The following is a 23079-nucleotide window of genomic DNA, read 5'->3' on the forward strand; positions in this document are numbered from 1 at the left end:
TTATAATTAAGTTTTCAAACAAAGAAATGAATTTTTAATCCAGAAAAATAATTTTGTACAAAAAAAGATGCATTTTCAACTGAAAAAATAAAATTTTCAATTTAAAAAAATTATACATATTTTTCAAATAAAAATTGTATTATATTATATGTAACTTTTCAGTGACATTGTAAGTTGATTTTGCGTTTTTAGAAAATTGAATAAAAACAACGGGAAAGTGAATTTGTTGTTTTTATTGCTCTCCTTCAGTCGTTTAAATCTTTTAATTATCAAACAAAATTTATTTGTAATTATAAACATAAAATAAAATTTTATATGTTTTTATTTTTATTAAAAAAAATCGTGGATAAATCAAATGTTAATTTTTTTCTATATAAAAATAAGACTATTTTTATTTTTGTCGATTTATGATGATTATAACTTTAAAAGTAATAAAAATATATATAATAATTTATACTCTAACCAAAGGGAGATTTTTAGTAAAACAATCAGATTTTTAACTTTTTAAAGATTTTTAATTTTTAAGTCAATGAAGAAAAAAATTTTTATGCAAAATGTAGAATTTTCAAGTAAAAAAATGAAATTTTAAAAGTAAACTTCTCATTTTAGAAAAGTAATTTTTAATATAAAAAAAGAATATTATATAAAATAGTTCAATTTCCATTCTGAAAATATGAAGCTTCAACAAATAAGTTCACTTTTCAGTCAAATAATTATATTTTAAGTCGACATAATTATTTTTGAACAAAAAAAATAATAAAAAGAATACATCAATTGATGAAGTTTCAAATGGAAAATTAAAATTTTTAACCAAAAAGATTAATTTTTAATGAAAAAAGGAATTTTGTTTAAAATAGTTGAATTATCAACAAAATAAATTTTCAACTGAAAAAAATTTTCTAGCTGAAGATTTTAGCAGGTATATTACAATTAAATCTTCAGCTTAAAATAATAATTATTGTTAAAAAAACAAACAATTTCTTCATAATGGTTAAATTTTTAAACAAAGAAATGAATTTTCAAACAAGAATAATAATGTTGTAAAAAACAGATGCATTTTTAACTAGAAAAATCGATAATTTATTTAATTTAATTTTTAATAATTTTTTGTCAAACTTTAAAAGAATAAAAACTCGGATTTAGAAGAAAGGAGTTTCAAAAAATCCGATCCATGTCAAAAATTCGTCACATTAAAAAAATCCTTTTTCGAAATTTTAGAAAAAGAGAGTCTTTTTAGTAGTTTTTTTAGTACAGATTTTGTTTCTTAGAGAAAATATTTCTGAATTATAATATAGATTTTTTTACATTTTTTGTTGGGAATTTACCATTTCTTTTTTTAAATTAAAAATTGTTAAAGTTTTGTTAAAAAATACTGTTGTTGGAAGATTTGTCATTTTAATTTAAAATTCATGTCTTTTTTAAAAACATAACTACTTTGTTGAAAATCTATTTTTTGAACATTAATTTAACTTCCAGTAGAAAATTTAACTATTTTTTCAGTTGTTGAAATATTTAAATTATTAAATACAATTTATTTGTAATTTTTTAAATAAATTAAAATTTTATGAACGTTTATTTTTATTTAAAAAAAATCTTGGGTAAATTAAATATTAACTTTAAACTTCAATATTTTTTTATACAGAAAAATAAGAGTATTTTAAAGTTTTTTTTTCAATTTATGACGATTATAATTTTCAAAGTAAAAAAAAAAAAATAATAATAGTTGATACTTTAAGCAAAGTGAGATTTTTAATTTAAATCAGAAATCAATCAATAAAAAAAATGATTAAAAATGTAAAATTTTCAATTAAAAATATATGAATTTTCAAAAGTTAAATTCTCGTCGATAAAAATTAATTTTTATTTTTAAAAATTTACAAAATAGTGAAATTTCTACGAAGAAAAAAATGCTTTAATAATTAAGTTCACTTTTTAGTAAAATAACTATATTTTAAGTTGACAAAATTAGTTTTGAACCAGGAAATTAATTTTCACAGCAAAAAAGAAATTAAAAATTAATAATAATACCTAGATTGATGAATTTTTAACCAAAAAAATAATTTCTTAACCCAAAATATAAATTTCTAATCAAAAAGATTAATTTTTAACGAAAAGAAAAGAATTTTCATTAACATGGTTGAATTATAAACGAAAACAAAATTAATTTTTAATGAAAAAAAAAATAATTTCTTCAAAATATTTAAATTTGATAACAAAGAAATAAATTTTTATCAAAATAGACAGATTTTTAACTGGAAAAGTTAAATTTTCAAACAAAAAAACAATTTTTAACCAAAAAGATGATTTTTCAATAAAACAAATTTTCAACAAAATAAAACAATTTTCAACCACAGAAATGAATGGAAGAAATGAACAGAAACGAAGTTAAATTTCAACCGCAAGAATAATTTTCAACTTGAAAAAAATTTTTATTATATCATACTCAAGTTTCCAGTTTAGAATATTATCAAAGTTTTAAGCAAAAAACGAGTTCATCAAAGTATGTAGTTAAGCTTTTAAAAAAATTATTTTTAAACAAAAATGGATGGGTTTTCAAAGAAGAATAATTTTCTATCAAAAAAGGTAACTTTCATACCGAAAATGCTAAAATTTCAACAACAAAAAAGTTTTCAAGCAAAGAAATCGTTTCCAACCAAAGAAATCATTCTTTACCAAAAAGATTAATTTTCAGGGAAAAGAGACGAATTTACATCAAAATACATTAATTTTCAACCAAACGGCTTAATTTTCAACAAAAAACATAAATTTTCAACAAAAAATCGAATATTTAAATTCTTATTTAACTAATTTTAAACAGGAAGAAACAAATTAATTTTCATCAAAATAGTTTAATTATCAACAAGAACAAAATTAATTTTCAACTAAAAGAATGAATTTTCAATTAAAAAAACAAATATTTTTTAAATGAAGATTTGAATATATTATATTCAAGTTTTCAGTTTAAAAAATCCATTTTGAAAAAAAATCATCAAAGTAGTTATATGTAAAATAAACGAAATGAACTTTTAAGCAAAATAGATGAATTTTCAAACAAGAAGAATCATTTTTTACAACAAAAAAAATAGATGAAGTTTCAACTGCAAAGTTAAAGTTAAAAAAGAAATAGTTAAATTTTCAACCAAAGCGATCATTTAAAAATAATAAATAAATTTTTGACCAAAAAGATTAATTTTCAACGAAAAGAGAATAATTCTTATTAAATTACATGAATTTCAACCAAATGGTTTATTTTTCATCCAAAATACATAAATTTTAAACCAAAAATCGAATATTTAATTCTTAATTCAATTAATTTTCAGCAAACGAAAAAACTAATTTTCAACCAAAAGGATGAATTTTCAAATTAAAAAAAAATAACTGAAAATTTTAGTATATTATAATAAATGTTTCAGTTTAAAACATTAATTTTTAACAAAAAAAATATTTCATCAAAAAACAGTTCAATTTTTAACAAAAATAGTTGAGATTTCAAACAAGAAGAACAATTTTATCAACAAAAAAATAATTTTTTACTGAAAAAGTTAAATATAAAATAAAGTTAAATTTTCAACCAAGGAAATCATTTTTAACCAGAAGGATCAACTTTTAACCAAGAAGAATTATTTTAAACGAAAAAAACGAAGTTTTATTAATACAGATGAATTTTCAACTAAAAAATATAAATTATTCAACCAAAAAGCGAATATTAAAATTCTTAATTAATTAATTTTAAAAAATATATAATTTTTACTAAAATAGTTCAATTATCGACAAAACCAAAATTAATTTTGAACTAAAAGAATGAACTTTCAACTTGAAAAAAAGCTCTTTGTAATTGAAAATGTTTGTATATTACCATTATGTTTTCAGGTAAAAAAATTATTTTTCTGCAATTTTCAAACAAGAAAAATAATTTTCTACAAAAAGAAGATGAATTTTCAAACTGGAAAAGTCAAATTTTCAAGCCAAAAAGCGAATATTAAAATTCTTAATTAATAATGAAAAAAAAAATAGTTTTTATCAAAATAGTTAAATCATCGACAAAAACAATAATTATTTTCAATCGAAAGGATGAATTTTCAACTTAAAAAAACCTCCTTAATTGTAAATGTTTGTATAATATAAATAAGTTTTTAGGTTAAAAAATTAATTTTTTACAAAAGAAAATGTTGCATCAAAATAGTTAAATTTGCATTCAAAGAAATAAATTTTTGAACGAATGTAGATGAATTTTCAAACAAAAAAAAATAATTTTCTACAAAAAAGATGAATTTTTAAACTGAAAAAGTTAAATTACGAAGCATAAAACAATAAGTTTAAAAAAAGTTAAAAATAGTCAACCAAAGAAATAATTTTTCAACCAAAGAGATAAAGATTTATCGAAAAATAATAATTCTCAACAAATATCTGATATTTTTCATGAAAATACGCTGTACACGAAATGCCTAATCTAGAAAAATAGTGGGAAAATTGAAGCCTGGTTCTAAAAATAAATAAATTTGTTTTCGAAACGATACGCAATTTTATTTGAATGTTGACAATTCCCGCGTCTCGATTCTTCTGGAAGCAACCAATCGTCGAACGGCGCCAAGTTTCTGATTCATTTCGATTGGCTCTTTGTAGAAACTTCTGGATGTTTTTGCTTTATTATAAAAGAGCCGGAGCGGGAAAGAAGTGACATAATTTAGTAAGGCGTCTGACGAGATTGACGAAAAGTGCAGGAATTACATTTGCTGATTACACATTTTTAATTGGACTACTAATATCAAAAGGTAAGTTAAATAAAAATTAAAAAATTATTTTGTATTCAGTTGCATTTTTTTCAATATTAAATATTGGCGCGAATAAAAATTTGCTTTTGACGCTAAACGTTCGAAATCGTTTTCAAATTTTCATTTTTTTTATAGAAAGTATTTGATTTTTCTGGATTCTTAAAGTTTTTTTACTCATTTTTAGCAAAACGTTTTTGAACGTATGTATTCTACGCGTGATGCGAATTTGGGTTTGATGATAACAAGGTGAAGGTCGCTGCGCAATTTATTGCGTAGGTCGTGCGCTTGCCGGTTCTTGAATTTTTCGATCAATAAAGAATTTTTTAATACTTTTTTTAAAAACTTTTTTTAAAAACTTTTTTTAAAAACTTTTTTTTTAAATTCCTTGATCAAATTTATTTATAATGAATTTTTTTACTTTAATATATTGCGTGTTCGATATTCTTTATAGAGGTATCTATTTCTTTTTTAACCATTTTTTTTTATTTAGGGGAAACTACCCTTCAGTAGATAATGAGCCTATATTAGATAATCATACCTAAAAAAATTAATTCTAATTTTAATTTATTAAAACGTATGGTGTCGTTACTAATAATTATATATATTTTAATTATAATCGAATTATTCTATAAATACTTGTAGAGTTTATAAACTTTTGAAAGCGAATGCAAAAATATTTTTAGTATTTAACAATATTATTTAACGATTATAGAAATAATAAATTATTGATAGCAATTTTCATTTATTCTTCATATAGATTTTTTTGTACATTTTTCTACACTACATTTAACGGTTTTTTTTAAACATTTAAATTTAAATAAATTGAACATGTTGGGTTAAAATTCTACTATATGGTTAAAAATTCAATTATTTCGTTGAAAATGTAACTATTTTGTTAAAAAATTATTATTTTTGTTGATTCATTTCGTTGGTTGAAAATCCTAACTGTTCTATTTTTAGATAATAAATCTTCTTGGTTGAAAGATCATTTGGGTTAAATTCTTTTGTTGAAAATACGTTTCTTTTTTTAAGTTTTATCATTCTTTATCACTTGTTTGTTATGAAAAATTAATTTTTTTAAATTTAAATTTTATTTAAACAAATTAAAATGGGCGAGGAGCCGTGAAGGACCACTTCCTGGCGGCATGTTCAAAAATGATATTTTTCAATAAATATTGGTCTTTTCTATTTGAAAATGCAACAGTTTATCTGAAAATTGATTTATTTTGTATTTGTATTTTAAATTTATTTTTTTATTTTCCAGGATATAAAGGGGGTACCAGCTATTCTATAATTTAACTTTATTATTATTATTTGAAACAAATTTAATTGAAAAATTAAATATGATGAAATAAAAAATTTTAATGACAATTTTGAAAAATGTAATAATAGTTATTTCTATTTATTATTATTGTTTATTAATTAGTATTATTTATTTTGTGTTTTATTTATTGTCAATGCATTTTTTTCATTTTTTAAATTTTTAAATATTTTTTTCTTGGTTGAAAATTGAATTTTGTTGTTAAAAAATAAATACTTGGTTTAAAGTTACCTTTTTTTATTCTTACGATTGATGCATGATCTAACTTGAAAAATTATCTCTTTTGTAAAAAATTCTTCTCTAGCTTGAAAATTCAACAAGTTTTAATTCGCTTTGTTTAAAAATTATTTCTAAACCGAAAATTTTGAAAACCACGTTTTTGGTTGAATTTTTTTTTTGAATATTCAACTATTTAGTTTAAAATTCATATTTCTTTATTTAAAATTGATCTAAATATTTGGTTGGAGATATATTAATTTTTAATTTTATTTTTGCTAACGCTTTTTGTATTTTTTCAAATACTGTGAACATTACAAAAACATGCGTTACCTAGAAATATTTTATTTAAAATTCTTGCTATTTTTAATTCAAAAAATAAGCTTCGAAATTTTAAATTTTAAAAATAATTTTTGAAACTAATATCTTTTTGTTGTATTTATAATCAATAAAATATATTTATAAAAAATTCTAATTGTGAAAATTCTGGAATTTTACAATTCGGATATTTTATAAATCGGCAATTTTCTGTCGGGAATTTTATTATTCGGGAATTTTCCAATTCGGTAATATTATAAACTGTCAATTTTATTATTCGGGAATATTCCAATTCGGGAATTTTATAATTCTAAAATTTTATTATTCGGGAATTTTCCAATTCGGTAATATTATAAACTGTCAATTTTATTATTCGGGAATATTCCAATTCGGGAATTTTATAATTCTAAAATTTTATTTTTCGGGAATTTTCCAATTCGGTATTTTTATTTTTCGGCAATTTTATTATTTGCAAATTTTATTTTTCGGCAATTTTCTAATTCGGTATTTATTTTTCGGTAATTTCATTATTTGTGTATTTTATTATTTGGGAATTTTCCAAATCGGTATTTTTATTTTTCGACAATTTTATTATTCGCGAATTTGATAATTCGGGAATTTTCTAATTCGAGAATTTTACTGTGCCGGGAATTTTATTTTCGGGATTTTTCAGTCGTCCCAAATCGGCAATTTTCTGTCGGGAATTTTTTTATTCGGGAATTTTACAATTCGGTAATATTATAAACTTTCGGGAACTTTAATATTCGGTAATTTTCCAATTCGGTAATATTATAAACTGTCGTAAATTTTGTCATTCGGGAATATTTCAATTCGGGAATTTTATAATTCTAAAATTTTATTATTCGGGAATTTTCCAATTCGGTATTTTTATTTTTCCACAATTTTATTATTAGCAAATTTTATTTTTCGGCAATTTTCTAATTCGGTATTTTTATTTTTCGGTAATTTCATTATTCGTGTATTTTATTAGTTGGGAATTTTACAATTTGGTAATATTATAAACTGTCGGGAACTTTAATATTCGGGAATTTTCCAATTCGGTAATATTATAAACTGTCGTAAATTTTGTCATTCGGGAATATTTCAATTCGGAAATTTTATAATTCTAAAATTTTATTATTCGGGAATTTTCCAATTCGGTATTTTTATTTTTCGACAATTTTATTATTGGCAAATTTTATTTTTCGGCAATTTTCTAATTCGGTATTTTTATTTTTCAGTAATTTCATTATTCGTGTATTTTATTAGTTGGGAATTTTCCAAATCGGCAATTTTATTATTCGTGAATTTGATTATTCGGGAATTTTCTAATTCGAGAATTTTACTGTGCCGGGAATTTTATTTTTCGGGATTTTTCAGTCGTGCCAAATCGGCAATTTTCTGTCGGGAATTTTTTTATTCGGGAATTTTAAAATTCGATAATATTATAAACTGTCTGGAACTTTAATATTCGGAAATTTTCCAATGCGGTAATATTATAAACTGTCGTAAATTTTATTATTCGGGAATATTTCAATTCGGGAATTTTATAATTCTAAAATTTTATTATTCGGGAATTTTCCAATTCGGTATTTTTGTTTTTCGGCAATTTTATTATTTGCAAATTTTATTTTTCGGAAATTTTCTAATTCGGTATTTTTATTTTTCGGTAATTTCATTATTTGTGTATTTTATTATTTGGGAATTTTCCAAATCGGTATTTTTATTTTTCGGCAATTTTATTATTCGTGAATTTTCTAATTCGGGAATTTTACTGTGTCGGGAATTTTATTTTTTGGTATTTTTCAGTCCCAATATATTTACTAGGTGAGAAAAAAGGTTTTATTTTTACAGTAAAAATCAAATATGGTAAAGGCACCAGCAATTGGAATTGATTTGGGGACCACCTACTCATGCGTGGGTGTTTTCCAACATGGAAAAGTCGAGATTATCGCTAATGATCAGGGAAATCGAACAACACCGAGTTATGTCGCTTTTACCGATACTGAAAGGCTTATCGGTGATGCAGCCAAAAATCAGGTTGCTATGAATCCCAGTAACACTATTTTTGGTAAGTAAAAAAAAATTCTGATATAAATTTTATAAATTTCCTTGATCGGGATTTTTACAAATTTTCGAAAGAAAAATAATTTTTTAAGTTCGATTTCAACAATTTTTTAAATAATTAGTTTAATTTATATCTTTTTCAATTATGATATCATTTAGTTTACAATGCGTGATTCGAAAATATTTTCCTTTGAACATTTTATATTTTACATTTTTGTTTTTTAAGCATATATTTTTAATTTTAATAATTTTTTAGTGCATCCTTAAAATATAAACAATTAACAATTAAAAGAATTTGAAGTTAAAATTTTTTTATAAAAAATCGATTTGTTTGTTCAAATGTAAAAAGAAATTATTTTACAAAACTTCATAATAATTTATTCCTAATTATAAGGCTTTCATTAAATTTAAAAATATTCTTTCAGTCCAAAATATTAAATTTTAACTTATTTAATAGCAATTTTTTAATTAAGAAAAAGAATAATTATTTAATATAACGTTAAAACTCTAATTTTTGTATTTTTATGTATAAATAACAACTGAACAATTATTATTTGTAGAGAAAGTTATTTTTAATTTTAAGAGATATTTAGTAATTTATTTTTCCCAATAATTTAAACTGAGTTTAAAAATGTTTTAAATTATATTATTTTAAGTAATTTTAAGCCAGAAATATTAAAAATTAAAAAATTAAATCTTTTAAATTAACAATACTTGAAAAGCCTTAAAATGTTATTTCAAAATCTTGAAATATCTAGAAGCTGTATTAAATTTTTTCAAATACAAAATCATTAAAAAAAAAATTTCAGAACTTCTAAATATCTTTTAAAATCAATTGAATTTTTCCTACAAGTTTTAGAAAATAATGTAGTAAATTATTAATAAAATTCCTCAAAATTGGGATTTATTGATAACAAACTTATTATTTGGAGAAAAAAATTGAAATAATTTTAAGAGACATTTAGAAGTTTTAAAAAGATTGAAAATTATTATAAACCAAAAATTTAGAAGCTTTTAAAGAATTGTGAAAGGCTTCAAAAGAATAAAAAATTTTCTTGAGATTCCTAGCAAAATTGAAAAGGATTTTTCATTTTAAAGAATTATTTTAACAGAATATTTTAAAGGATTTAAAAAGAAATTTAAAATGGTCAAAAAAGTACCTGGAAAATTTTACGGATTTTTTTTTTTAAGCAGGGTTTTCTAAATATTGTAAAAAAATTTGATCCATTTTATTTTAGTCTTTCTTAAAAAGCTTCTAAATTTTTTGTTTAAATTTTGAATCTTTTTAAAATTTCTAAATATCTCTTAAAATTACTCTAATTTTTTTCTACAAATAATAAGTGTTGAATTGTTATCAATAAATCCAAATTTTTATGATTTTTTTTATTAATAGTACTTTCTAGAAGTTGTAAGAAAAATGCAATTGATTTTAACAGATATTTAGAAGTTCTGAAAAAATTTCAAAAATAATTTTAGATTTAAAAAAATTTAAAACAACTTCTGGATATTTCAAGATTTTGAAATAAAATATTAAAGATTTTCAAGGATTAAACTATTTAAAATGAAAATAATGTAAATTCTAGTTTAAGGACTGTTAAGTTGAAAGAAAATTTTATTTAAAAATCTTTAATATTAAATTACTTAAAATAATAATTTTTTTTTAAATTCATTAATTGATTAATTAATTTAGAGTGTTTAAAATTTTACGGTAATTTATTTTTCCTAATAATTTAAAGTGAGTGATTTTTGGTTTTCAGAAATTCTAAAATAAAAATGAAATAAAAATGAAAATTAAAATAAAAATGAAAACTAAAATAAAATGAATCAAATTTTTCTACAATCTTTAGTAAATCCTGCAAATTAAAAAAATCCTTAAAGTTTTCCAGGGTTTTTTTTACAATTTTGAAATTCTTTTAAAATATTAAAAAATATTCTGTTAAAATAAATCTTCAAAATGAAAAATCCTTTTCAATTTTCCTGGGAATCTAAAGAAGTAAAAAAAAATTTTTTTTGAAGCCTTTCACAATTCTTAAAATGCTTCTAAATTTTTTGTTTAAATTTTGAATTTTTTTAAAACTTCTAAATATCTCTTAAAATTACTCTAATTTTTTCTACAAATAATAAGTGTTAAATTGTTTTTAATCAATCCAGAATTTTATTTTAATTTCCAGTATTTTCTAAAAGTTGTAAGAAAAATGCAATTGATTTTAAAAGATATTTAGAAGTTCTGATAAAATGTCCAAAATAATTTTAAATTTGAAAAAATTTAAAACAACTTCCAGATATCTCTAGATTTTGAAATAAAATTTTAAAGCTTTTCAAGGACTGTTAAGTCCAAAGAAAATTTAAACATTTTTAATATTTCTAGCTTAAATTTACTTAAAATAATATAATTAAATTTTTTTTTAAATTTATTAATTGATTTTTTAATTTAGAGTGTTTGAAATGTTAACGTAAATTTATATTTTTGGAACTTCTAAATCTTTGAACTCTATAATTAATCAAATTTACAAATTCTGAATTTTGCAGTTTACCTGCATTTATTTTGGAATTTTTCAATTTAAAAATGTTATTATTTTCCATTTTGAACTTATAAATTATTGACCTGTTGTGAATACAAAATTTTTAATTGAAAATTATTTAAACTTCAATTTTAAAAGTTTAAAATTCAAGAGTTTCAATTCGAATGGTTTAATTTCTTGTTTATTGTTTATCAATTTAAATATACGAGAAATAATTAACTTAAAATTAAATTTATTAACAACTATCGGTGCCTCGAAAATTAATAGAAATTAGATTATTTTTTTGCAATAAATGATTATTTTTAATTAATCATCCAACTGTAGGGAGATTTTGCCTAAATACGAATTAATTAATTTATTATTATTATTAATTATATAATTTTTAAACAAAAAGATTAATTTATAAAAAATATTATATAATTATATAATAATATTAAAATAATTATTAATTATTATTAATTATTAAATAATTAATTATCTTTAATTATTAAAGTTTTTCGTACAAAAACTTGTTCTTCGGGTGATATAAAATAAAATTTAAAAGCCAGCGATAAAGCCTCATATATATTTTCTGACCTGTACAAGAACATAAATAAACACAGAGCACAGCACACGGGGAGAAAATTAGCGTAGGAAAGATTATTTGCAGACACTGCCGGTGCAGACTGAATTCTAAAAATAGAAGCGTGATGTGTTTTTTCCTTCTTGAATCTTCGCTAGGGCTACTATTTTGGCCATCGATTTTTGAATATCTTTAATATTTAAATAAAAAAAGATCTATTATTTGAGCCGAAATTGTTTTTCGATTAATTGGATTGACTTAGGTGTAAGTAAAATTAATGTTTATGAAATTAATAAATTTTTTATTTCATTATAATCCTATATTTCTGGTACGAATATAAATTAAGAGCATTTCAACTTAATATTATTTTTTTAAATTATATCAATACGTCATCTTATATATTCAATAATTATTTACTCAATTTTTAATAAAATTAATGAATGTTCAATTAATAATTATTTTATATTCTGATGTTTTATTTTATTTGATTATTTTTTGTTTGTTGACCGTGAACATCATTGACCCTGAAAAAAACCCAAAAGTTACCGGGAAATTAATTTAAAAAACGGGAATTTACTTCTGATCGCAGAAAAACATTTTTTTAAAATAATTTTAATAAGTTTGTTCAATTTAGTAAATTGAAAGTACAAAAAATTGGTTAAAAATTAATTTTTGTGGTTGTTGAAGATTCATGATTTCAATGAAAATTTATCTCTTGTTGAAAATGTAATTAGCTTGTTAAAAATCAATTTTTTAATAATAATATAACCATTCCATAATTAGTCAAAAATGTATATTTTTTTAAATGAAAATTCAACTATTTGATTTAGTTCAAAATTGAATAGTTAGGTTGAAAATTAATTCCTTTTAATGAAAATTTTAATGTCCATTTTTGCTTAAAAATTTGTCTTTTCTTGTTCCAAATTCAAAAATTGCAATGAAAATTTGTCTTTATAAATTGAAAAGTCAACGATTTCATTGAAAATCTACATACTTTATTAAAATTAATTTTGTTTCTAGAAAATAATTTTTTTATTTTCAAGTTATTCCTTTTGTTTAAAAATTCTTCTTGGTTGGAAATTTTAATATTCCAGTTAAATATTCATAATTTTAGTTTAAAATTTCTCTTTGATTTTGAAAAGAAAATCACTTTGCTGCAACTTAAACTCTTTCTAAATTTTTTTGTTGTTGTAAAGATTCATCATTTTAATTAAAAATTCATTTCTTTGTTATACATAAGTTATTTTTTCGAAAACTTTTTTTTTTAATAAAAAGGGATTTTGAACAAAAAATTAACTACTTTATCGAAAATTTGTTTCTTTTTTTGGTTGAACATTAATTTTTTGACTAAAAACTTATGAAATGTTTTTTAATTCAAAGACTTAAATCTTCATTATTATTATTTTCTTATATTAAATTTAATAAATAAATTTATTAATATATTATTTTTAATAATTTTTTCCTTTATTATTAAAATTAGGATTTTTACTTTTAATTATTGGTATGTAAATATATTAACTAATTTCTCTTGAATTGTTTATTTTTAATAACAATGCAGAAAATATTTATTATTAAATTTTTGGTAGGAAATTCAAGTATTCCAGTTAAACATTCATCATTTTAGTTTAAAATTCCTCTTTTTTGTTGAAAATAAAATTACTTTTCTGAAACTTAAACTCGTTTGTTAAAAATTATTTTTTTACAGATTCATCATTTTAATTAAAAATTCATATCTTTGCTACACATGTGTTATTTTATTGAAAACTTATTTTTTTCTTTGGACCAAGAGGAATTTTACTATCAAAAACTGAATTTTTTTCTTTTTTGGATAATAATAATTATTTATTTCAACTGAAAATGTAAATACTATTCCAGTTGGATATTTACTAATTTCACATAAAAAAATATTTCTCTTTTGTTGAACGTTAATTTTTTGCCTAAAAATTTAATTATTTAATTTTTACCTGAGAAATTATATTTTTCATTGTTTTAAAATTTCACTATTTCAGTCAAAGATTTACAATTTTAGTTGAAAATTCGCCTTTTTGGTTCAATTTTTTTTTAATGATTCAAATTTTGTTTAACAGTTGATCGTTCTTAGTAATAATCAATTTTTATTTTTTTTTTCATTGAAAATTGAACTATTCCAGTTCGCGATTTATAATTTTAGTTGAAAATTCGTTATTTTTTGTTAACTATTATTTTTTTCAACTAAGAGTTTAACCAAAAAGGTTTTAAAAGGTTTCCAAAATTATGAAAAAAGAATATAAGGTTTTAATAATATTTTTTTAAATTTACGGAATTTTCTAAAAACTGTAGGGAAATTCTATCAACTGCAAAAATATTTAGAAGTTCTAAAAAAATTTCAAAAATTATTTTAAAGCTTAGTAAATTTAAAACAATTTCTAGTTTCTCAAGATTTTGAAATAAAATTTAAAGCTTTTCAAAGATTTTTATACTTATTAAAATTAAAATAATTTAAATTCTGATTTCAGAAATTCTCAGTTTAAAAAATTTAATTTTTCAGTTTTTAAAGTTTGTAGCTTAAAATTGTTTAAATAATATAATTTTCAAAATTTTAAAGTTCATTGATTATTTAACTTCGAGAATTGAAAATTATAACTTGGATTTATATTTTTAGAATTGAATCTGAATCTTTGAACTCAGTAATTTTGTAAAGTTACAAATTCAAAATTTTGAAGCTTATCTGAATACAAAATTTTTGAATTGAAATAACTTTTAATTTTAAAATTTAAAAATTTTCAGAATTCCATTTTTAATATTTTATTTTAATTATAAATGGTTTTATTCTATGTATGAAAGATTATATAATAAAAATATTACAACATAAAGATTTTAGTATTTATTATTTATATTTAAAACTTTTTAAACTGAACTATTTCAGGTTGAAAATTAATTTTTTATCAGAAATTTTACCTATTCCATTGTTCGTTGAAAATTCATATTTTCTATGTGAAAATTCGACCATTTTATCAAAGAATTCGCATTTTTGGCTAAAAAATTCAAACTGTTTTGTTGAACGTTTTTCTTTTTTGGGGTACACATATTATTATTTTGTTAGAAAATTTATTTATTTGGTTAAAAATAAATTTTTTGTTAAAAATTCAACTGTTTTGTGAAAGATGCGGTTTTTTGGTTTAAAAATTTTTTTTTATTTTTTACTGAAAATCTATTTGTAAGTTTAAAATTTAATGAAAATTTAACTATTTCGTTGAAATTTTTTTTTTCAATTAATAATCTGTTTTTCTACTTGAAACTAAGTTTTTTTTTTGTTGAAAATTTATATTTTCGAGTTGAAAATGCAACTGTTTTACAAAAATTTGGCCGTTTGGCCCAAAAAGTTTAACAATTTCAATAAGATTTATATCTTTCTTAACTGAAAAATCTTGATTTGTTGAAAATTGTTCTATTTGGTTAGAAAATTTTAACTATAGTGGCCTAAAAGTTAAATAACCTCCTTAAAAATTATTTTTTGTTAAAAGTTCATCCATTTGATTAAAATTTTTGTTTTGGTTTTCATCATTTTAGTTTAATATTCATCTTTTTTGAAAATTAAACTATTTCGGTAATTTTTTTTGTTTAAAATTTATGCTTTACGTGAAAATTTGGTTGAAAACTAAACTGTTTAAAAGTTCAATTATTAAAAAAAATTTTTTTTAAAGTTTAGTAGAAGCTGAATGTTTTTTGATTGAAAATTCGACTATTTGGTTGAAAATTGATTTTTGAATTATATAATTAAAGTATTTAGTTAAAAAATCGAGAAGTTTTGTTTAAATTCAAGTATTTTATTAAAAATTAATCCTTTTTGATTGAAAATTTAACTGTTTTGTCGAAATTTCAAAAATTTGGTTAAAAACTCAACTATTTTGGTGAAACTTTAATTATTTAATTAAATATTAAACTTAAATTAGTTTCAATCTTTGAGAGAAAAGATTCTCGGTCTTCCGTCGCTTAATGGTAAAAGCGTTTAAAACGCGTAATAAAAAATCTTTTATTTAAATAAAAAATTTTTATATTTAATTTAAAGAATTTTAAAATGCGGTCTTAAAGACCTAAATAGTTAAAAAGTAAAAGCGTTTGAAGTTCATTTTTTTTTAAATATCATATTTATTTTATCAACCGTAAATATAAATAAATTATTTTTTAAATAAATGTATATTTTAATGAATAAAAGGGAACAATAAATGATTTGATAAAACGATTCGAAAGCGGTTAACATTTTTTTTTAATTCAAATTTTAACGTTAAAAATTCAACTGTTTCAATTCGAAAGTTTTACTTGGCAACTTTATAAAAAATTGTAAACTTAAAAACAACTTCAAAATAATTTTTTAGTTTAAAATATTCAATTTTTAATCCATTCAATTAAAAAAAAATTTGTTTTAATTAAGAAAATGAATAATTATTTAATATTTTGTAATATTGGACTGTTTATTTAAGACGAATGAATTAAAACCAAATATTAAAAAGTAAGCAATTTGATACTGAATTTTTTAACATAGAAAACCTTGAATCGTTAAAAATTCGAAGAGGTTTTAAATTTTGAATTTTTATTTTTATTTGAACAAAATTTTAAATTTGTACGTGAAGTTGTTGAATTTTGGTGTTTAAATAATAATTAAATACTTATTTCTTGTAGAAAAAAATGAGTAATTTAAAGAGGTAGTTAGAAGTTTAAAAAAATTCAAAATGAATTTAGAACTTAGAGGATTTCAAATAATTTAAGCTAAGTGTGTACCGAATTTTTTTTGCTATTTGTACCTAAATTTAGGTGCAAATAACTACAGCCCTATTTAAAATAAAATGTCGATTTTTGTTAATTAAAAAAAAAAAAATACAAACTTTTTAAGAATTTTGAAAGGCTGAAAGGCTTTAAAAGAAAATTTTTTTTTTAAGATTCCTAGAAATAATTGAAAATAATTTTTCATTTTGTAAAATTATTTTAAGAAAATATTCAAAAACATTCTAACATATTAAAAAAGAATCTCGAAAATTTTAATATTTTTTTTTTAATTTGCAGGATTTTCTAAAAAGTAGTAGGAAAAATTCCATAAAAAAAATTTTTAAATAAAAAAACTTTTGAACATTTTTCTCTAATAAATATTTGTAATATTGTATTATTATAAAAAAATTTGTAATATTTATTATTACAAAATGACTAGCGAATCAAAAAACGTCAACTTTTTATTATTATAAAAGAAAGTTGATTACATACGGAATTAAACATTCTTTAATATCAGCAGCAAAAAATTATTGATTTTTAAATATAATATTAAATTGTTGTTAAACTAGAAAAAATCAAAATTTTTGAATTCTATTAAAAATTTGTCTTTTTTTTATAATAAATTAATCTTGTAGATGAAAAATTCATCTTTTTTAGTTAAAACTTGAAATTTTAGTTTTAGAATTCTTGAATTTGGTTAAAAAATGTTTTTTTTTTGGGTAAAAAATTTTAACTTTTTTTTTAAAAGTTCATCTTTGTTAGTTGAAAATTCAACAATTGGTTACGAATTCTTGAAGTATATTGAAAATTCGTCTTTCTTGTTAGTAAATCAATTTTTTTTGTAAATTAATTTTTTTTAGTTAATAATTCAAATTTTTGGTCGCGAGTTCTTGAATTTTGAAAAACTTTGTTTTTCTCTACAAAATAAATTTTCTTGTTTGAAAATTAATCTTTTTCGTTAAAAATTTAACCGTTAGGTTTTAAAGTTGAACTATTTTCTTAAAAACTAAAAGAAAATCTTATTTCTTTCTTAAAAATGTAAATTTTTGTTTGAGAATTCACGAATTTGGTTAAAATTTGTTTTTTCAGTTGAAAATTGAACAAATAGGTTTTAAAGTTTAACTGCTTTCTTAAAAACTAAACAATTTTTTAAATTTCTTTCGTAAAAATTGAACTTCTTTGTTAAGAATACTTGATTTTCATTAAAAATACACCTTTTTTCGGTAGAAAATTAAAGTTTTTGTTTAAAAATTAATCCTTTTTAGTTGAAAATTTAACTAACTGGTTCAGAATTCTCGAATTTAGTTAAGCATTCATTTATTTTGGTTGAAAATTTTTGAGATATATTGAAAATTCGTATTCTTTTGAAATAAATTATTCTTTTCCTTTAAAAAGCAATCTTTTTTTAGTTTAAAATTCAACTTTTTGCTTCAGAATTTTTGGATTTTTTTTGAAAAATTATTTTTTGTCGATAGAAAATTAAAACTTTTTTTTTTCAAAATTAATCTTTGTTAGTGGAAAATTCAACTGTTTGGTTGAGAAAGCTTGAATTTAATTTTTAGTTTTTTTTTGTTGCAAATTAAACAGCTAGGTTTGAAAGTTTAACTAATTTCTAAAAAGCTTAAGTATTTTTCTTTTTTAAAAATTTAACTTTGGTTCAGAGTTCTGGAATTTTATTGAAAATTCGTCTTTTTTTGTAATAAATTAATCGTTTTGTTTAAAAATTAATCTTTTTCAGTTGTAAATTCAACTGTCTGGTTGAGAAATTTTGAAAAATAAATTTTTTTGGTTGAGATTTCTTGAATCTGTTTAAAAGTCGTATTTTTTAGTAATAAATTAATCTTTTTAGTTGAAAATTAAACTTTTTGGTTCTGAATTCTTGAATTTTGTTTAAAAATTCGTTTTTTTCAATAGAAAAGTAAACTTTTCGTTTATAACTTAACCTTTTTTAGTTTAAAATTAAACTTTTTGTTTAAAAATCAATTTGTTTTTAGTTGAAAACTCAATTGTTTCGTTGAGAAGTCTTGAATTCAGTTTTTTTTCAGTTAAAAATTAAAGAATTAGGTTTTCAAGTTGAACTACTATCCTAAAAACTAAAAAAATTTTATTTCTCAAAAATATACCTTTTTGGTTGAGTATTATTGAATTTTATTGAAAATTCGTCTTTGTTTCGTAATAAATTAATCTTTTTGTTTAAAAATGAATTTTTTTAAGTTGAAAATTCCATTTTTTTGTTAAAAATTCTTGAATTTTGTCAAAAAATTAGTTTTTTTCGGTAGAAAATTAAACTTTTTGTTTAAAAATTAATCTTTTTTAGTAGAAAATTGAACTTTTTGGTTCAGAATTCTTGAATTTTATTAAGAATTTCGTTTTTTTGTAATAAATTAATCTTTTTGTTTCAAAATTAGTCTATAATTTCATTCTTAAAATTTCAACTTTTTGTTTGAAAATTCTTGAATTTTGTTGAAAATGTGCATCTTTTAGTAATTATTCTTCTTGTTTAAAAATAATTTTTTTGTTTAAAACGTTAACTAGATTTTCATTAAAACTATTTCTTTTTTTTTTGTAGAAAATTAAAGTTTTTGTTTACAAATTAATAATTTTTACTTTAAAATTTCACTAACTGGTTGAGAATTCTCGAATTTAGTTAAACATTCGTTTTTTTTGTTAAAAATTAAACTAGGTTTTCAAGTTAAACTGCTTTCTTAAAAGCTAGAAAAAAATTATTTCTAAAAAATTTAACTTTTTGTTTGAAAATTCTTGAATTTGACTGAAAATTCGTCTTTTGTAATAAATACATCTTTTTGTTAAAAAATTAGTCTTTTTTAGTTGAAAATGTAACTTCTTGTTTTTACATTTTGTTACAAAATTCTTCTTTTTTTATTGTAGAAAATTAAAATTTTTGGTTAAAAATGTAATAAATTGGTTTTAAACTACTTTCTTAAAAATTAAAAAAATTTCATTCTTAAAAATTCAACCGTATGATAATTCTTGAATTGTGTTGAAAATTTGCCTCTTTTGGTAATTATTCTTTTTGTTTAAAAATAATTTTTTTGATTCAAAAATGAACTAGGTTTTAATTTAAACTACTTTTTAAATATTCAAAAAAAAATTTCTTTAAAATTCAACTTTTTGTTTGAGAATTCTTTAAATTGATTGAATATTAGTCTTTTTTTTGTAATAAATTAATATTTTTGCTTAAAAATTCATCTCCCTGGTTAAAAATTTGCCAACTAAGTTTTAAAGTTGAACAATTTTTTTTAAAAATTCGCTTTCGTATTAAGATTAGCGGCACTATTCAGAGCGGCATCATTGAGAAGTGTGTGTTTTGTCCTGTAAAACCTGAACAGATCCTGGTATCCTTGGTTTAAATACGCCAGCTCCTCTAAATTAATGTTTTAGCTAATTTTATTTTGTTTAACGTCATTTCGTTTTTTTCTTCTTTTTAATTTCCAGATGCGAAGCGCCTGATTGGTCGTCGATTTGATGACCCAGCTGTGCAAAGTGACATGCAACACTGGCCATTCGCCGTTATTAACGACAATGGAAGACCAAAAATCCAGGTGACCTACAGAGGTGAACTGAAGACCTTCTTCCCAGAAGAAGTGTCCTCAATGGTTCTCGTGAAAATGAGGGAAACAGCCGAGGCCTTCCTGGGCAAAAAAATCACCGACGCCGTCATCACAGTTCCTGCCTACTTCAACGACTCCCAGCGTCAAGCTACCAAAGACGCCGGTTCCATAGCCGGTCTGAACATCCTCCGAATAATCAATGAACCAACAGCTGCCGCGATTGCCTACGGCCTCGACAAGAAGGCTTCAGGAGAGAAAAACGTCCTCATATTCGACCTTGGAGGTGGCACCTTCGACGTCTCGATCTTGACGATCGAGGATGGAATATTCGAGGTGAAATCAACAGCTGGAGACACTCATCTTGGTGGCGAGGACTTCGACAACCGGATGGTCACTCACTTCGCTCAAGAATTCAATAGAAAATACAAAAAGGACCTCTCTTCTAATAAGAGGGCTTTGAGAAGATTGAGAACTGCTTGCGAAAGAGCAAAGAGGACTCTCAGTTCCTCCACCCAGGCGAGCATCGAGATCGACTCCCTTTCCGACGGAATCGACTTCTACACTTCCATGACTAGAGCAAGGTTTGAGGAACTCTGTGCTGATCTTTTCCGAAGTACTCTCGAACCTGTGGAAAAGGCCTTGAGGGATGCGAAGATGGACAAGGGTCAGGTGAACAGTATCGTTCTGGTTGGAGGCTCGACAAGAATCCCGAAAATCCAGAAGCTTCTCCAGGATTTCTTCAATGGGAAGGAACTGAACAAGTCCATCAATCCTGACGAGGCTGTGGCTTATGGCGCTGCTGTCCAGGCTGCGATTTTGCACGGGGATAAATCAGAAGAAGTTCAGGACCTTCTTCTCCTTGATGTGACACCTTTGTCTCTCGGAATTGAAACCGCCGGAGGAGTGATGACGAGTCTGATCAAAAGAAACACCACGATTCCGACAAAGCAGACTCAGACCTTCACGACCTATTCGGACAATCAGCCAGGTGTCCTAATTCAAGTTTATGAGGGCGAGCGAGCCATGACGAAGGACAACAACAGTTTGGGGAAATTTGAGTTGACTGGGATTCCTCCAGCGCCTAGAGGAGTTCCCCAGATCGAGGTTACCTTCGACATCGACGCTAATGGTATTCTGAACGTGTCGGCTGTTGAGAAGTCAACTGGGAAGGAAAACAAGATCACGATTACTAATGACAAGGGCAGGTTGTCCAAGGATGATATCGAGAGGATGGTGAACGAGGCTGAGCGCTACAAGAATGAGGATGAAGAACAGAGGGAAAAAATTGCTGCTAAGAATGCCTTGGAGTCGTACTGTTTCAATATGAAGAGCACCATTGAGGATGAGAAGATCAAGGACAAGATTGATCCGAGTGATAAGGCGAAAGTACTTGCCAAGTGCAATGAAGTCATTGCTTGGTTGGATGCTAATCAGTTGGCGGAGAAGGAAGAGTTTTCGCATCAGCAGAAAGAGTTGGAGGCTGTTTGTAGTCCGGTTGTTGCTAAACTTTATCAGGGGGCTGGAGGTGCTCCTGGTGGTGCTGGAGGATTCCCAGGAGGAGCTGGCGGATTTCCAGGAGCTCCGGGTGCAGCTGCTGGTGGTGCTGGCGGAGGACCAACCATTGAAGAAGTGGATTAAGTTTTTTGTTTTCAAAACAGGATTTGGGGATAACTTTCGCTACGGTAAGAAGTTTTTAAAACAAGACTGACAGCAAGTATCAACATTAACATATTTCATGAAAATTCAGGGCATTATCGAAACTTCAATGGTCTCATCTTTAGGATTTTGACTCTGAGCGAATTTTCTCCATCCCGAATTTATTTAAAGTATTTATATTGTGTTTTTATCTTTTTGTAAAGCAGATATTAACTTATTCTTTCTGAAAAATATATGTGTTTAACAGAAAATACATGTGTTTTATTCTTCCTTGTCTAGTGTCCTAATTAGTTCAATAGGGAACACCACTGTGGTTAAAAAAATCATTTTTTTTTTGCATTTTCTTAAAGTGTATATATTTAAAAACATGTAGAAAAATGTTCAACTTAAAAATCTTGAAAATTGACGAAGTTATACTCTAAGACTACTATGTGACAGTTTAATGTAAGTTCACATGTTATTTCAACTAGCGCTATCTCACATGCAATGAAAACTTTAAACGCGTTTTTCGCGAAACGACTTTTTTTTTTTTTAACATGGTGGCATCGATTTCTCGAAAACTAATGAATCGATTTTAATTTTTTTGTTGTTGAAATGTTTGTACTTATATTAGCTAAGGTTGTACGTGGCTGTTTTTCAACATTTTGAAAATTAATATTTTTTCAAGCCCTTAAAAAAGGGGTAAAAAAATGAACTAATTTTTCAAAGCGGCAAGTTTGAGCGCACCTATGGCGTTGCGACGGTTGAATCTAGCGCTTCGCGCTCAAATATTCTTTGCATTTGGAATGCTTAAGGAATTGGATACATCAATATGTTCATAATTTAAAAGAAAGTTTATTTATAAATTGAAGAAATTTGATATTACCATTCGAGTTATAGCACTTGCAGATAATTTTTTGTTTGATGCATTTCAGATTTTTTGATTCGCGTATATTGAGCACTGACACCAATTTTGGAGTAATCGACTAAACCTAAACCTTAATAAAATTAATATAAGCAATAAAATTTGCAAATTCGTTAAATATCAACAAATAAATATATCTGCACACACGTAACCTATCATTATTTTTGGAGCATTCTTAGCGATTTCTAGAGGAAAAAAAGAAACTTCGAACGTCGATAAAGTCGAGATCACGTGATTAAGTTCGTTCATGAAATTTCTGTGTAAAGAATGAAATGATTTTCATTTTTTTTGGTCCTCACTACGTCCACACGGATTGAGATATCGTGTTCAGAAATTAGGAAGTTTATACAAAAAGGGCTAAGGAACGTTTGTATATATCAAAATGTTTATAATTACGAAGAAAGTTTTTTTAGTAGAATGCTATAG

At 23.0% G+C, this 23079-nt stretch overlaps 1 protein-coding gene across 1 annotated transcript; it reads left to right on the forward strand.

Annotated features, from left to right (window-relative positions):
• Nucleotides 1-4597: 4597 nt before the first annotated feature.
• On the forward strand, nucleotides 4598-21983 carry LOC117172032 (heat shock 70 kDa protein cognate 4-like). Its single transcript, XM_033359762.1, has 3 exons — nucleotides 4598-4772; nucleotides 8482-8698; nucleotides 19978-21983. Exons 2-3 carry the CDS (start codon nucleotides 8494-8496, stop codon nucleotides 21729-21731), a joined length of 1959 nt encoding a protein of 652 aa, XP_033215653.1. The 5' UTR covers nucleotides 4598-4772; nucleotides 8482-8493; the 3' UTR covers nucleotides 21732-21983.
• Nucleotides 21984-23079: the final 1096 nt, after the last annotated feature.

The sequence above is a fragment of the Belonocnema kinseyi genome, chromosome 4, assembly GCF_010883055.1.
Source record: "Belonocnema kinseyi isolate 2016_QV_RU_SX_M_011 chromosome 4, B_treatae_v1, whole genome shotgun sequence".
Classification (NCBI taxonomy): Eukaryota; Metazoa; Arthropoda; class Insecta; order Hymenoptera; family Cynipidae; genus Belonocnema; species Belonocnema kinseyi.